General features: G+C 40.4%; 1 protein-coding gene across 1 annotated transcript in view; it reads left to right on the plus strand.

Moving 5' to 3' along the window:
• The window catches only part of LOC114621364 (UDP-glucuronosyltransferase 3A2-like), a 28927-nt gene extending 15640 nt beyond the window's left edge, over nt 1-13287 (plus strand). Inside the window, exons 4-7 of the mRNA XM_028767616.1 lie at nt 618-1149; nt 8321-8552; nt 9588-9807; nt 12334-13287. Coding sequence (XP_028623449.1) covers nt 618-1149; nt 8321-8552; nt 9588-9807; nt 12334-12610 — 1261 coding nt within the window. The 3' untranslated portion in view covers nt 12611-13287. The remainder of the gene's footprint in view (nt 1-617; nt 1150-8320; nt 8553-9587; nt 9808-12333) is intronic.
• The last annotated feature ends 2836 nt before the right edge of the window (nt 13288-16123 follow it).

Consider the following 16123-nt stretch of genomic DNA (forward strand, 5'->3'; position numbering starts at 1 on the left):
TCTTTCTTTCTTTCTTTCTTTCTTTCTTTCTTTCTTTCTTTCTTTCTACTATCTATCTATCTATCTATCTATCTATCTATCTATCTATCTATCTATCTATCTCTTCTCTCTCTTCATCTGTCTCTCTCTTTCTCTCTCTCTCTCCCTCTCTATAATGAGCAAAGATTACTAAGAAATAAAGAAATATCTCCCTGTAGGAAGGAAGAACCTGTAGAACAACTTTCTGTATGTTTGCTTTACTTTTAATTAAAAAGCATATCTTATTTTATGAAAGCAATAAGGTTTACATAGGAAGCAATACAAATGAATGTCTATCTTTAAATAGAATAAATGTAAAAACTTCAGGCCACAGAACTCCATTCCATAAAATATATTAGAAATCATTTTTATCTAAGTGAGTCACAATTTTATTTAGCTCAGGCACTGTTGGCCTCAAGGTCTGAATGTTAGACTGACCTTAAACTCTTGATCTTCCTGTCTCCATTTCCAGAGTGTTAGAATTATAGTCATGTGTTTGTCTAGCAGCAGAATGTTTTCACTGAGCATAACATCATTCTAAAGAATATGAAAAAATCTCAAAATATTTTTGTGTTTATTTGTTTGTTTGCTTATTACAGGTTTGAACATCACACCCTTGTCAAGATTTATCGAAACTTTGCCAGCGTATGCAGTCACCTATTAAGCAGAAAGGACATCATGGAATTCTTACAAAATGAGAATTTTGATGTAGTACTTCTTGATTCATTAGACTTCTGTTCTTTACTGATTGCTGAAAAGCTTGGGAAACCATTTGTGTCCTTTTATCCTGGGCAAATTAGCTTTATGGACTTGGGGCTACCAAGCCCCTTGTCTTATGTTCCAGTGTATGGTTCTGGTCTAACTGACCAAATGGATTTCTGGGGCCGAGTGAAGAACTTTCTTATGTTCTTTGATTTCTCCATGAAGAGAAAGGAAATGCTTTCTCAATATGATGGTACCATCCAGGAACATTTTTCTGAAGGCTCTCGGCCAGTTTTGTCTGACCTTCTACTGAAAGCTGAGCTGTGGTTTGTCAACTCCGACTTTGCCTTGGATTTTGCTCGTCCCCTGTTTCCCAACACGGTCTTTGTGGGAGGCTTACTGGACAAACCTGTTCAGCCAATACCCCATGTAAGTGCTACATTGGCTCTCCATTTATATTTCATTTAGAGACCTTCAGGACTCTGGTGGGGGTTGTCACTTATCAGAGATGTCCTGAAAGGAAGTATCTTAATGTAAGAGAGTTATGTGCAGCCTACATTTTTAGGGTTGTGAAAGTACAGTGTCAGAATGCTCCATGCTGAGGATGAAGACCTGAATATTGGTAAGAGTTATCAGTTTCTTTTGCCCATCTGTAGTCTCCTGGATTTGGTAGAAGAACTCCTTTAGTATGTGTTGCTATTTCCAATTGAACTTTGATTGTACACACACACACACACAAACACACACACACACACATCAAATGTCTGCACATTTTATATTTGTTTAGAAGGCAGACTTTTCATGATGAAACATGTACCCCTTTCAGAAGACATACATAGACAGAATTTAGCATGAGTGTCAACAAGAACTTTGTATGTTATTTTGTGTCCTCAGTCTGTTGTGCCCTTTATACTTCATGCAGCTACCATGTGGTTTGCATGATCAATGCAGACTCAAAATCACCACCACTGAAAATTCAAAAGTACAGAGAGCTAATAGATTTTGATTGCTTTTTACCTGTCACTCTGTGGTTGCTATTTCAAAGACATTATCTTCTATAATTCCCTGTCCCTTGCTGGGACGAATGATCACCTATGTTTTTATACAGTGATGGTGAGATACTGAAGTGATAAAGGTGACATTTCTCCTATTTTCATCTAATAGCAAAGAGGGAACAGATTTCTTTTGGTTCTACTGGGTACTACAGTCCCTACCTTTGTTTACACTGTGTGAAAAGAAGAGTTTTGGCAGTGATCTCTGAATGATATGTTTTTTTTTTTCATTGCTGGAAAGAGTTGTCAGCTATGGGTTTGGATACAATCTTCTGAAAACCCAAATTGGTGGAGTAGGGGTGCAGTATATAGATGTGGAAGTGAGATAGTTATCATCTGGGCTCCCTGACTGAATCTCCAAGTTGTAAAAGGTTATTTACATTTAGAGATCTAGATGTGATTGACAGAAGCCTCATCTTCTACACAGGTGAAATAGATATTGGCACACAGGGAGATGAAATAGTTGTCAAAGAGAAAGGTAGAAAGAAATGTTTTGAAGGAATGCCTGACAAAGCAGTATGGAATTTACTCTGTAGAGTATTTGACCACATGTTTCTTTAAGAATCATGTTAGAAGCAATATAGACAGTTGTGGTTGTCAATATAAGAAGTAGACTTTGGCCTGGCAGTGGTGGTGCATACCTTTAATCCCAGCACTTGGGAGGCAGAGGCAGGGGGATTTCTGAGTTTGAGGCCAGCTTGGTCTACAGAGTGAGTTCCAGGGCAGCAGGGCTACACAGAGAAACCCTGTCTCTAACCCCCTCTCCCCACTTCCAAAAAAAAAAAAAACCCTTCACTGAAGATTATATACTATATATAACTATTTGAAATTTTGTGTTTATCAAACTTTACAATTACATTTTTTAAAATATGTGAAACAGTTAATTCACAGAGAAAATGTAAGAAATACATCATATATGCCCCAAATATGAAATTAAAATATGAAGAAAAGTGTAAGGAATTTAAAGATAATAACAAGAATTTAATTTTACAGTTGTACAATTAGAAGACTACCTATACCCATTATCATCTTCAATAACACACTCAACTATTCAGAATTATTAGAAATTAGAGTATCTTTAAATTTATTTTTAAAATCATTTTATGTGTCTGAGTGTTTTTCCTGCATGTATGTCTGTGTACCAGATATATGTGTTCTTTGGCCCAGAACAGACCAGAAGAGGACAGGAGATCCCAAGAGCTAGAGTTACATAGGGCTGTGACCTGCTATGTATATGCTGGGAACTGAGCTGTGGTCCTCTGAAAGTACAGCAAGTTATCTTAGATGTTGAGCCATCTCTCCAGCTGAAGTATTTTTTTCCAACAAGAACAGGGCATATAATCTTCTCTTTGCACAAAACCACATCCTTGGTTTGGGCATTATCACATAGCAAGATAAAAAACAATCCGAGTAAATTTCAAAATCTTGAATTAAAAATCTCCTATCATAGTGGGATAATAAAGAAATCAACAAAACATAAAAATATAAAAATACTCTAAAACAATCCATGAGATTGATAACATCACCCTTCCATATATGGAAATATATAATGAAGAGAGAAGGAAACAGGATTCTAGGAGAAAGGAGGCTTAAAAATCACAGCAAGGATGATTTAAAAAATAAATAGTAAAATAATTGGAATAAACAGAGCAAAAGAGAAAAATATGATGGCAACCCAATAGAGACATAGAGAAAACAAGAAAGAACAATCAAATAATTAAATCTTAAAGTGAAAAATTACCTATTATTATTTAAGACTATAAAGATTACAAGGGGTCGGGCAGTGGTGGTGCATGCCTTTAATCCCAGCACTTGGGAGGCAGAGGCAGGCGGATTTCTGAGTTTGAGAGTTCGAGGCTAGCCTGGTCTACAGAGTGAGTTTCAGGATAGCCAGGACTACACAGAGAAACCCTGTCTTGAAAAACCAAAAAAAAAAAAAAAAGATTTCAAGGGAACTAACATGGTGTATCACAAAATAAGGTGACCTACATAAATGGACAATTACTATGGATATCTGTTGATAAAAGTGACTCTAGGACAGATAGAAAATCTTAAACTTGTGATATTAAATTGTGTGGGACAAACCAAAGAAAATCTTTCATTAAGAAAGTCTAATATAACATAGATTAAGTGGCAAATGAAACCAAACACTTAAGATTGATGGTAGTTCCTCTATATAAGTATTTGAGGCAGGGAAGAATACTCAGCCAATTCTATGTGTCTATCATTATTCTGCAACCAGAGACAAAGAACAAAACCAGATTGCAAGAATGTATAGAACTAAGCTGGGGAAGAAATTTTATATATGCTATTGTATATTTCTACCATAAATATAACATAATAAAATTGATGTACAAAAAGAAAAAAAAAACAGTTTGGAGAGGCCTCAAGTTGTTAAACATAGAACTACTCTTAACAATTAGGCTACTACCAAGTCTATACTTTGAGCAACAGGAATCCGTTACTCAAATAAAATTTTATATATGAGTGTATGAATATACAAATATATGTATAGGTGTGTGGGTTAGGTAAAGGCTGAAAACTCAGGCACTTACAACATATGGGGAGTTTGAGGACATAGGAAGCTCTTTGAGAGCCAACTTGAGTAATCTTATGGTACAATATGGAGATGCTGAATTCCTGTGTAACAATTTCCTAAAGCCACCTCCCCTCAAATTCTTTGTTTCTATGTGACTTTTTGGAGACCTATCACTACCAAATTCAATGACTGAATCTGAGTTTTGTACCTAAGATTGTCACTCAAAATAAGCTGGGAAATTTTGGAAGTAGACCTCTCTCAGTAAAACCACAGGCTACACAATTTATAAGAGCTCATGGTGAATAATGACTGCTAATAAAGGCAGTAAACTGTTGGGCAAAGCCCGCACCTGGGTATCACAGGCAGCGGCATGGGCACGACCCGGCGTGGGCGTGGGCAGCACTTCCCGGCAGGGCACAATAGTGCAGATCTCTGACGAACCAAGGGCCGTCCTGCGACCTGCTGCTCTCAGCACTCTGTGTTGATGATTCGGTCTCACCTGCCCACACTGCCAGCAGTGACCACAGGGTCTCGGGAGCAGAGATGCCAGGCAGCGGGACACGACACAGGCCAACGGTCCTACGGAGGCAGTGCACTGGCTGCTGTTGTCAGGAGAAAGTGTCCCACAGCCCACTAGAGTGCAGAGGGCACCGGGGCAGGCGGAAAAGGCTTCTCTCCCTCCCCTGCCCCGCATGGACAGGGGCGTGCATGAGTCTTGACTTATGCAAAGAGTCCAGAGTTCAAAGAGGCATGTGGACAAATTTATTGACGTGATGGTGGGTTTGGATGGTGACAAAACTCTCCCAAAAATTTTTGGAAGGGATTTGCTTATATTGGAAGCGTGGGAGAAGGGCGGGGCTTTAGGTATGTTAGATCTTTGGGTTCTGGGGGCGTGGCCAAACACCCAGGACTCCACAGCCCCACAATCCACCCTTTTTTCTTTCATAAGAGGGGGGGCATCTCTGAAGGTGGAGATATAATGTAGGTCACATGTGGGGATGTTATTCTCATGTGACAAGTGGCTGTGGGCCCCTCTGTGGGTGGGACTGTGGAAGGCTGAAGCTGAGAGAGCCAGAAGGCTTGGGAGGCCCGAAGCACCTTCTGCTTCAGAGACTAGCCTCAGAGACTAGGGTGCGGGGCTTCTAGGGCTCTACTACCAGGCTTTCCGGTCTTCACAGCCTGCTAACCACAATTCCCTCTCAGGAGAGGTGTCATCTTTTAGTGAAAATAAAAGAAAACACCACACAGACTAGGGGTTGTAGCACAATCAAGCCAAGGGTAATGGGAATTGAGGGTTGGGGTTGGGAAAGCAAGGAGTCATTGAATCAATTAAATACATATTGTACAATTTGAGAGTAATGACATCTGATTAATCTAAATAGACATTATGATTTCCTCACTAACACGTCACTTCAGCTTTGTGACTTTGGCAAGAGTTCATCTGTAGCTGGTAGCAAGCATCTCTGGGTCTTCAGTCAGACAAGATGACAGGGAGAAGGCAGCTTGGCAGGTTCCAGGAGGTGGTGTTGTCTTGGTATCAGTTTGTCTCTGTTGGATCTGTGGGTATAATCACAGCGAAGCAGCATCTCCGGCAGGGAGATATCTGGAAAGCATTAAATCACTCCTGGAAAGTCAAAGGTGTTTGAGGAAATTGGATGGCTGAAGGAAAAAAACATTGTGTTAATATCTGGAGTAATCATCTACAGTTTGTCTGTGAAGGAAAATTAGTTGTTAATTAAAAGCTGAAAGGTGGTGGTCAGCATGTTGATTTAACCTGTGGAAGTAGATTTAGATGACTTTCAAACCTTGAAGAAATTTTAAAAATTGAAAAACAAATGTTGGGAATATATCATGAGTGTTAGAGAGAAAAGGAGACCTTTAAACAGAAAGCGAAAAATTTTGGGTTGAAAAACATGAACACTGTTGTTGTAGGTAACCCTGTTTGGGAGAAAATTGTTAGTGAAGAGTTTAAAATCAGTGGGGGGGGAGCTGTCAGAATCTGGGGCATTTCCCCCCTTTGTTTTTCTTAGAGAAAAGGAAAGGCTAACTTTGAAGAAAAGTTCAAAGCAAGAAATATGGGTGTTTGATAGGAAAGTCAGAAGGAGTAAAAGGCTGTGTAAGATTGAGCCATGGTGGGGAGACACCTGGAGGCCAGCAAAGAGTAGCTCTTGGGAGAAGCTGGTGGCTGTCCTCAGTTAGAGGGGGAGGGGAGAACAGGCAGCGGCAGTTTTTCTAGGCTCTGCCTGGAGTTTTTAGTTGTAAGAAAGAAACTGTAAGGTAAACAGAAGGGAAGGTGGCAGATTGAGTCTCAGACTCTCTGCTATTAGGCAAGCCAGCTGGGCTGTAGCTGGCCGCAAATGACCTAGAAGGTGAAGTGGGGAAGGGGGCAAGCAGGGAGCCAGCCCTCTTGTTACAGGCGAGTCAGCTGGGCTGTAACCAGTCGGCAGCAGATGGCAGAGGAGTGGGGGAAGTTTACACTAGGCTAGTAGGCAGAGTTTGAAAAGCTGACCCCTGGGGGAGGAGCAAACCTCTTGGTAGGCAGAGCTCGAGAAATTTTTTGGGGGGAGGGGTAAAGAATGGAGATTAAGGACTCTCTGTCATTTTGTAGGGAACACCGTGGAGAGAGAAACTTAGTTTTTTTAATTAGGCGGAAGTTAGATTGTAGTTCACAATTAGAAAAAAGGCGTTAACCACAAGCACGAGAAGGAGAGAGTGTGGAGGTGGAGATGGATGGACTGAGATGTAACTCACAGTTCTCGCAGGCGCCAGCGGGCAGAGCTTCTGTGCTGGCTTTGTGTACATTGTCCACCACTAACCAGGGGGAGATGGTGGTCCGTGTGTCTTGGGAGCAAGCGGGCGTGGAGTTGTCCAAGTCTCTTGTTTGGAGCAGATGTCTGAGGGAGGCAGAGATCGCCGAAGTGAAGAAGCAGGCACAGAAGGCTTGGTACTCAGGCAGGAATAAACTCAAGTCAGACCTCAGCGGGTGTTTGTGTAAAACCCCCAAATCTCTGCTCTGGGCCCTTAACGCCATGGGGGGAGAGTGCAGCAGGAGAGAGATTGTGGGGATGCGGGGCTGTGTGTCTGAACATGCCAGCACATCGATTTGCCCTCTATTTCAAGGGTCTGTGGACGCACAGTAAAATAGAAGCAAAAGAGAGCATACGCAGCTGTGGTGTGCGCTGGGAAAACAGGAGTCTAGACTTCGTGTCCCATTGGAAGTGATTTGTTCATTCCTGGCCATGGGTGTCAGTGGTCCCTGTATGTGCCAGATGTTGGGCAATGTTCTCAAGGGGTGCGCGGGCGGCAGGGCAGGCACGAGCCGACAGGACTCAACAGCATAGACCATCCAACCGAGTGCCATCCCGGGACCCGCAGGTCTCAGCACTCTGTGTTGACGATGCGGTCTTGCCTGCCCACACTGCCAGCAGTGACCGCAGCAGGGTCTCAGGAGCAGAGATGCCAGGCACACGGGATACGACACAGGCCAGCGGCCCCACGGAGGCAGTGCACAGGCCGCTGTTGTCAGGAGAAAGTGTCCCACAGCCTGCTAGAGTGCAGAGGGCACCGGGGCAGGCGGAAAAGGCTTCTCTCCCTCCCCTGCCCCCCATGGACAGGGGCACGCATGAGTCTTGACTTATGCAAAGACTCCAGAGTTCAAAGAGGCACGTGGACAGATTTATTGACATGACAGTGGGTTTGGATGGTGACAAAACTCTCCCCAAAAGTGTTAGAAGGGGTTTGCTTATATTGGAAGTGGGAGAAGGGCGGGGCTTTAGGTATGTTAGGTCTCTGGGTTCTGGGGGTGTGGCCGAACACCCAGGATTCCACAGCCCCATAGTAAACGTGAACACAGCACGCAACACAGCTACACAGGGCCTAAGAAAGGATTGTGTCATATGAACATGAGCATCTGAAGTATGGGTTTGTTCAGTACCCAACTTGCTTTCAAGTTATTACTGCCTTGGTGTTTTACACTTCCTTTGGCTTCCTCCCTCTATGATTCTTCTAGGACTTGGAGAATTTTATCTCTCAGTTTGGAGACTCAGGTTTTGTCCTTGTGGCCCTGGGCTCCATAGTGACCATGCATCAGACCAAGGAAGTTCTTAAGGAGATGAACAGTGCCTTTGGTCACCTCCCTCAAGGGGTGCTATGGACATGTAAGGATTCTCTTTGGCCTAAAGATGTCAGATTGGCCCCAAATGTCAAAATCATGGATTGGCTTCCACAGACTGACCTTCTGGGTAAGCTCCTCATGGACCTGTGACTTTACTTCCATTTACATGATTTTGAGACATACTTGATATCTGACGTCTGAATGATTTGACTTACAGAAGAAAAGCCTGCTTACAAGAAAAGATTTATCTCCAGGGGTAAGGCAATAGCAGCTAGAATTCTTGGAGGGATCAGGCTGCACTCTAGACTGACTATAGCATTAACTGCCTTATTCTTTCCAATTCACACAGGTCTCTAGTACCTAATTAGATATGATCAGTAATGCCGCCTTGATGTAACAATATCTAACATTGAATAGGATTAATCTAACAAAATCTTGGACAATAGGTGAACTATAACTATGGTCTGGGGCAGCTGGCAGTATTTGATGCCATTGTTTTCACAATGATGTAAAAACACTCCAGCAATTCAAAAGCACAAATATGAATGTAAGCATGTAGAGACATCTTGTTTGTCAGCTATGGGCTGAAAAGTCAGACACACTTATGTTAATGTTACAGGTTGAAGAAATGGGAAAATGGCTCACTTTCCAGTGACCATAGCTAGATTTTGTGTGAGGCATAGTTTGGGATGATTTCTATATGATCATAATAAATGATAGATTGCTTTGAAGTTGAAGTGACACCAAGACATGTACATCCTGAAGTGACTTATCTACCATCTCCCTCTGTAAACATTCCTTGAAGTAGAAGAGATAGCACACAGAATATAAGCTTTATAAGAGAGCAGATATAGAAAGCAAGAGAAGGAACAGGTGAGAAAAGTGAAGAGAAGAGCATCATCAGAAGAGATGAGGATGAATAGGAGGACAGGAAACATGCCTGGCTTTTCACTCTCCTTGTAGCTTGATGTCCTTGTATTGAAGTAAGGCATTTCACTACAAAGGGAAGGTTAGACATCATATCTTGGAACACCACAAATATCAAAACAAAATCAATAAGTTCATTTTCCATTGCACATGGTTATTTCTTGAGTCTGCTGCTTTACCCGGTATCTGAAGCTTTCATAGTGACATCTGGGACTATCTTTCTCCTTTGCACCAGCTCACCCTAGCATTCGTCTGTTTGTCACCCATGGGGGGTTGAACAGTTTAAACGAGGCCATCCAGCATGGAGTACCCATAGTGGGCATTCCATTTTTTGCTGACCAACCTGAAAACATGGTCCGAGTAGAAGCAAAGAAAATTGGTGTTTCTATTCAGATACAGAAGCTCAAGGCAGAGACATTTGCACTCACAATGAAAGAAGTCATAGAAGACAAGAGGTATGCAGCTCTCTGGGGTTGTGATCCCTTAGGCTTAATGCAAGCCTGACACAGGCACCTGTGTTCTCTGTTTTCCAGTGAAACCAGAATTTTGTGATCTGTGTTAAAATTTGTTTATGGTACTTGATAGTCTAGCATTTCCTTTGCTATTCATCTTAATTTTAGGTGAGGTGCGAAAGATGTTTCTGCCTAAGGTGATATGATGGTTTCCTTTCTAAAATATCTTTATGACCTCTTATATTTTGGCTACCTATAATAGAATTCCAATTGAAACAGGAGAGGACATGTGCATGTTATTGTGTCTGATCTCCCTCATGACTTTCTCTATGACATTTGAAACACCTGCACTATTAGTGTCTGTCACAAACTAGCACGTAGAAATCACACACCATGAAGAAGGAATGTGTTTGAGTTCTATTCTGTTTCTAGGGCTCAGGACAGATCTGTTATAAAGAAAATTTCACAAATATACCACAAGTTGGGCAGGACCAGGAGCTTGGAGAACCACACAGCTCTTGCCCATTCAGCACAGTGACTTAACACAAATTATTGTAAATATTGTAAAAAGTATTCAGGTTTCAATGTCCCAATGGCTTAAATCACATATACGTCTGTTGCACATTATTTAGTATCTCCTTATTTCCATGCTATAGGATGTAAAATATGTCTTTTTCTTTGCTACAAACAGTGACCACTTCTCTTAACTCCTGGCCAGCCCTCCTCCCAGTTTCCAGTCCAGCCCTTTCAAAGGCTTCTTCTAACCAAATGTTCTTCCTTCAGTCTTCCTCTGCTTAAAAAGTCTCCTTTCTCAGTTTTCCCTGTACTAGCAGCTCCAAACTATAACAACTGTTCTAGCCTATCTTCTCAGCTCAGCTTCTTCTTCCTGATTCAACAGTCTCTTAACAGTATCTTCTACAACAACTGCCTTCTCCTCACTCTGCTAACCCAATTCACTTTCTCAGCCTCTGCTGCCTCTTTTATATCCTTTCCTCTTTCCAGAAATCTAAGAGGCAACCAACATTGAAGGTCATAGGGTCAAGCAACTCTAACAGCTAAGAAATTTTTTCCCATTAATTTATTTATTCATTCATTTTATATCCTGATTGCAATCCCCTCCTTCCAGTTTACTTCTGATATAGCCCCTTCAATCCCAACTCACTTCTCCTCTGAAAATGGGGCCTTTCCCCCTTCATCAACCCACCTAGGCACATCTGCCCCCCTTATCAACTCACTTAGACACATCTGTCCCCTCATCACTCCACCCTGGCACATCTGCTCCCCTTATTAACTCACCCTGGCAATTAGTCACTGCAGGACTAGGTATATCCTCCACTATGTGTCCAGACAAGGCAGACCAGTTAGGAAAACAGGTTCCACAAGCAGCCAGCCGAGTCATGGACAGCTCCTTCTCCAATTTTTGGTGTATCTGTATGAAGACCAAGTCACACATCTGCTACATATGTGTTGGTGCTGGTGTGGAGAGCTAGATTTAGTTTGTGTGTTCTCTTTGGTTGGTCATTCAGTCTCTGGGAACCACCAAGGGTCCAGGTTCTTTGACTCTGTTGATCTTGTGTAGTCCCTGTCCCCTCAGGGTCCTTCAATCCTTCCCCCAACTCTGCTATAAGACTCACTGAACATGGTCTAATATTTGGCTGTGGGTCTCTGCATTTGTTTCCTTCAGTTGTTTTGGTTCAGTCTCCTGGCCCTCTCTTCCTGAATGTCCCTACATCTGATCTCTCCACCTCATTTCCCTACCCATGCCCTCTCACATCCAATTCTTTTTCTCCAATGATTATTGTATTTCTACATCAAAATATTTTCCCTTCACAAATTACTTATAATCATTCTGTGTAAGTTTTGTTTTCATATTTAACTTCAAAAGATTGTTTTGTACCTATTCTCTAAGTTTTTTGCTTATATGTAGTGTATTTTGACCAAATTCATACCTTAATCTCTCCTTGAACTCTTCCATGTAATGTCTTAAACTGCCCCCTCTCAACTTCATTTCTTGTTTTACAATCTTTGCTTCCATTTATTTATTTATTTGTTTATTTATTTATTTATTTATTCATTCATTCATTCATTCATTCATTCATTCATTTAATTACTCTTTAGCCAATTGCAGTCAACTATCCACATGTTCATGGTTTTGGTGGGGGTAATCTATTTGGCCATGGGAACTTTCGGATGGACTTGAGTAACAATATTCATTTTGTTTAGAGTTGACCTATGGATATGCACTAGAAATTGTGTGTGTGTGTGTGTGTGTGTGTGTGTGTGTTTGAGTGTGAGAGAGAGGGGGGAGAGACAGAGAGAGATAGATAGAAAGATAGAGAGACAGAGAGAGAAATAGAGAGAAACAGAGATAGGGATACACAGAGAGAGAGAGAGGGACAGATACACACACACAGAAAGAGACAGAGACAGAGATGAAGAGGGGGGGCTTATGCATATGTTTGTTTGTGATGTAAGATCTAAATTCTGGCACAGAAATTGGTAATACCCTCCATCTTTCTATGTTCACAGGTACAAGTCTGCAGCAATGGCTTCCAAGATTATCAGGCAGTCCCAACCTCTGACCCCTGCCCAGAGGCTTGTGGGCTGGATAGATCACATCTTGCAGACAGGGGATGCAGCACATCTCAGGCCATATGTTTTCCAGCAACCATGGCATGAGCAGTATATGCTGGATGTCTTGCTCTTTCTGCTAGGTCTCACACTGGGCACCTTGTGGCTCTGTGTTAAGGTTCTTGGTGCTGTGGCCAGGTATCTGAGTGGAGCAAGGAAGGTCAAACAGACATAATGGTGAAATTCTGGGCTTGGCTCTGGTGTGTGGATGGGAGGTCTGTGGCTCTTCAGAGGCTTTCCATAACTCAGCACAGAGCAACTCCAGCATTCTCTGCCTCCCTCTTCTACTGATGCACCTGAATTGGTACCCCACTACTTTCAACTTCTTTGCTTGTTGTTTTCCTCCTATGACCATTATCCCTACTTAGATATTAACCATTTTCATCATCTGTTCCTTCTGCTCATTTATCTTAAACACACTGCTTCAATAGGCTGGTCCTACTGTGGCTTCTCATTTTCTTCCCCACTACCTTCCTTCTATCATGTGGGATTTAAAGGACATATTTGGCAAATTATTTTCACTTTTTCTTCTTCTGTTTCCTATAAACACTCTTCAGAGCTAAGAACACCTGCTTTGCCTTTCTTGACTGTTTCCCTTACGCAGGAACAGCAATCATTTTCAGGCTATACTGTAAGTGAATTGATCTAAAAAGATATGATGTAGAAAAATATAATAATTATTGTTTCAGAATAATCAGAATATAATAATATGTAACTGATATACTAGAAGAAAAGACTGTCAAAATGCTTCTGGTATAAAAGATTTACTCTCAAATGTATGAAAAATTAAAAAAAGGAAAAAACTTGTCTATTTATTCATTGGAGTAATGTGTCTATTTAATGTAGAATAAACCAGAGCTTTATAAATATATGTAGAATGAGTTTCAATATTGTAACCTAAAATAAAGCCAATGAAACAATAAGCATATCTTTTCACATTTTCTAAGATGCTAAGTGTTGATGTGCCATGAATAGTGTACATATATTCTTCATATAGTGTAATTTTATTTTTGAAAAGCACTGTAAGTTGGAGGATCACATGATGGTTCCTCTGCACTGTGTGGATATGGTGCAGTGTGAAAAAGCTTCATACATCACAGTTAACACTACCCACAGGTGTGCCAAGGTTTTATGTACAAAACATGTTGAAATGAACAAAATAAGAAAACTCATGAAATCAAATTCACACAAAAAAGAGTCTTCTCCACGCTTACCAGGATTTTTATGACCATGAAAAACATGAAAAGCTAACATAACTAATGGCTAAAAGTATTTGGGTGTCATATTCTCAGTTAAAGACTAACACACATGCAGAAGACCTTGTGATTTACTGTTTGTGTTTCATAGTGGTTTGAATGAGTCTTTGAGAATCCACTGCATAGGACTGAGCAAACAATTTTCTAAATAATTTGATAACATCAAGCATTGTATTCTTCAGTTTTCAAAGAGAGACCCAGAAATGGCAATATGAGAAGAATAGTAACCCAAATGAGAGTGTACTTCAATTTAAAGTATGACTAAGAACTCACAATTTGGTATGATAAAGATACACTCTTCTAGATAGTTCCATGGGATTTCATTACACTATTTACATCTGTACATTTTCTAGCATATTTGGTGACCATGAACTGGTCTCTAAGTACTATGTGCCATGGAAAAGATTCACGGTGCCTTGCAAATTTAAGATTTGAAGACTGATATTAGCTATGTAAGATGATCATGAGACCACAGGCAGAAGAAAAATGCTCCAGAGGGGTTATTCTGCAGGAAAAACACAGAAAATATCCGCGGTGGTGCATTATATCACTTTGAAAGTAAAATGACTTGTTTTAAAACCACTGAGATACCTCAGTGTGTGTGATATTTTTTTTGCAAGCCTGACAACTTAATTCAAGCATAGAAATCTATGCCTGTGCAAGGAGAAAAGCATCTCCATAAAATTGTCATTTCAACTGTACTTATGTTGTGTTGCATCCATATATCCAAGCACATACATCATACAAACATACATAGAAGTCAGAAATTAAAAATAATTAAAACATATAAACATATAGATCATATATATGATAAGTACAGTGGTCCTTGGCTCTAATCTCACCCTTATTTGGGATATTATCCGAGTTGAAGGCCCACTTGTGCTATATAATTACATCTCACAACAAACAAACAAACAAACAAACAAATATAAGGCAACACTCTTGGCAATAAAATATATTGTTGTATATATATGAAAATAGAGTTAGAGTTTGTTATTTTGCACTATCAGTGTACAATTTTTCTTTCCTCATATCCTCAACAACATTTTATTGTTTTCTGCTTCTTAATGATGGTCGTTCTAACTGGTGTCTTGATGTGGTTCTAATCTGAAGTTTTGTAATGACTAAGAATGTTATACAATCAGCCTAGGAACCTGTCAGTAGGTTAATGGATAAAGAAAATGTGGTATAGAATGTGATTCACATGAAGAAGTATAGAATAACATCATTTACAGGTCCATTTCAGTGGCTGCAAATGGTGAGTCTTATACTCAGAAAGGATAAATGCCATGTTTTGTATAATTTGTGGAACCTGATTTTTTATATAGACATATTAAATCACACACACACACACACACACACACACACACACACACACACGTGTGTGTGTGTGTGTGTGTGTGTGATGTGATGGCAATGAGACAGCATGAGAGGATGAGGGTGAGTATAAAAGGAGACAGGATAAAAAGAAATGGTGTGTGTGTGTGCTAGGCTCCACAAATCACTAAAGAATAATACCCCAGACTCAAATAGTATGGAAAAGCAAAGAACATGTATCCTTATATGCAGGGTCCAATTTCATACAGCTGGAAGGACCCTGACTAAATTTTCAGATTCAGTTTGAAAGCCAAAAGGAGGAACATTAGGGAGAAGTAGGTGATCTATATCTTGATTGGTGGATTCTGTCTCTGGGGGTCTGGGTGATGCTATGATTCAGACTACCTACTTTTGCTTTGTGCCAAGGAGCGGTAGTTCTTTACCTCTTGGCTGAAAACTTGGCTAACTGTCCATTTACAAGCTGGAGAAAAATCCCTTTTACATAAGCTCAGGGTTGTTCCAGTAACTGATTTGTCCTGTTCTGGGAGAAGTAGAAACTAAACTGCTTGTTTGCAGCCTGTTAAGGAGTCAGCCTGGCTCAGGCCAAATATGACCATAATATTATATACTTTAATGAAAATGATTTTATAAAATGTATGACTGTATATGTTGAATATGTCAATAAATTAAAAATATAATTATTCTTACTATGGCAGTTAGAATTGCTTCATTAAAATTATAAAGGTTCTATGGAATTAATGTGTGAAATCTTAATAAAAGTTAGTTAGCTAACAATGGGTACATAATGTAGGATCAAAATGACATCATGAAAATTATTACCAATCTGAAATCATATACCTCAATCTGTGTGTCATGAAATGGCACTAATATTATTTCTTAACTTGTTAATTTAAGACAGATGGAGAGAATGTGTCTGTCTACTGGATATCTGCCCTCTCAGGGCTCTCACATCCCTGGAAGAAAGTAAGTCTTCCTCTCCTGATAGCTGTCAACTGCTAACTGCTCCTCAGTTAGTGCAGCCTCAGGAAATCCTTTTCATCCATGATTAGGTTTTGTTTTGGTTGATCTTGTTTATTATGCCTTCCTAACTTTAT

Source organism: Grammomys surdaster, unplaced genomic scaffold (assembly GCF_004785775.1).
Source record: "Grammomys surdaster isolate TR1022 unplaced genomic scaffold, NIH_TR_1.0 174, whole genome shotgun sequence".
Taxonomy (NCBI): domain Eukaryota; kingdom Metazoa; phylum Chordata; class Mammalia; order Rodentia; family Muridae; genus Grammomys; species Grammomys surdaster.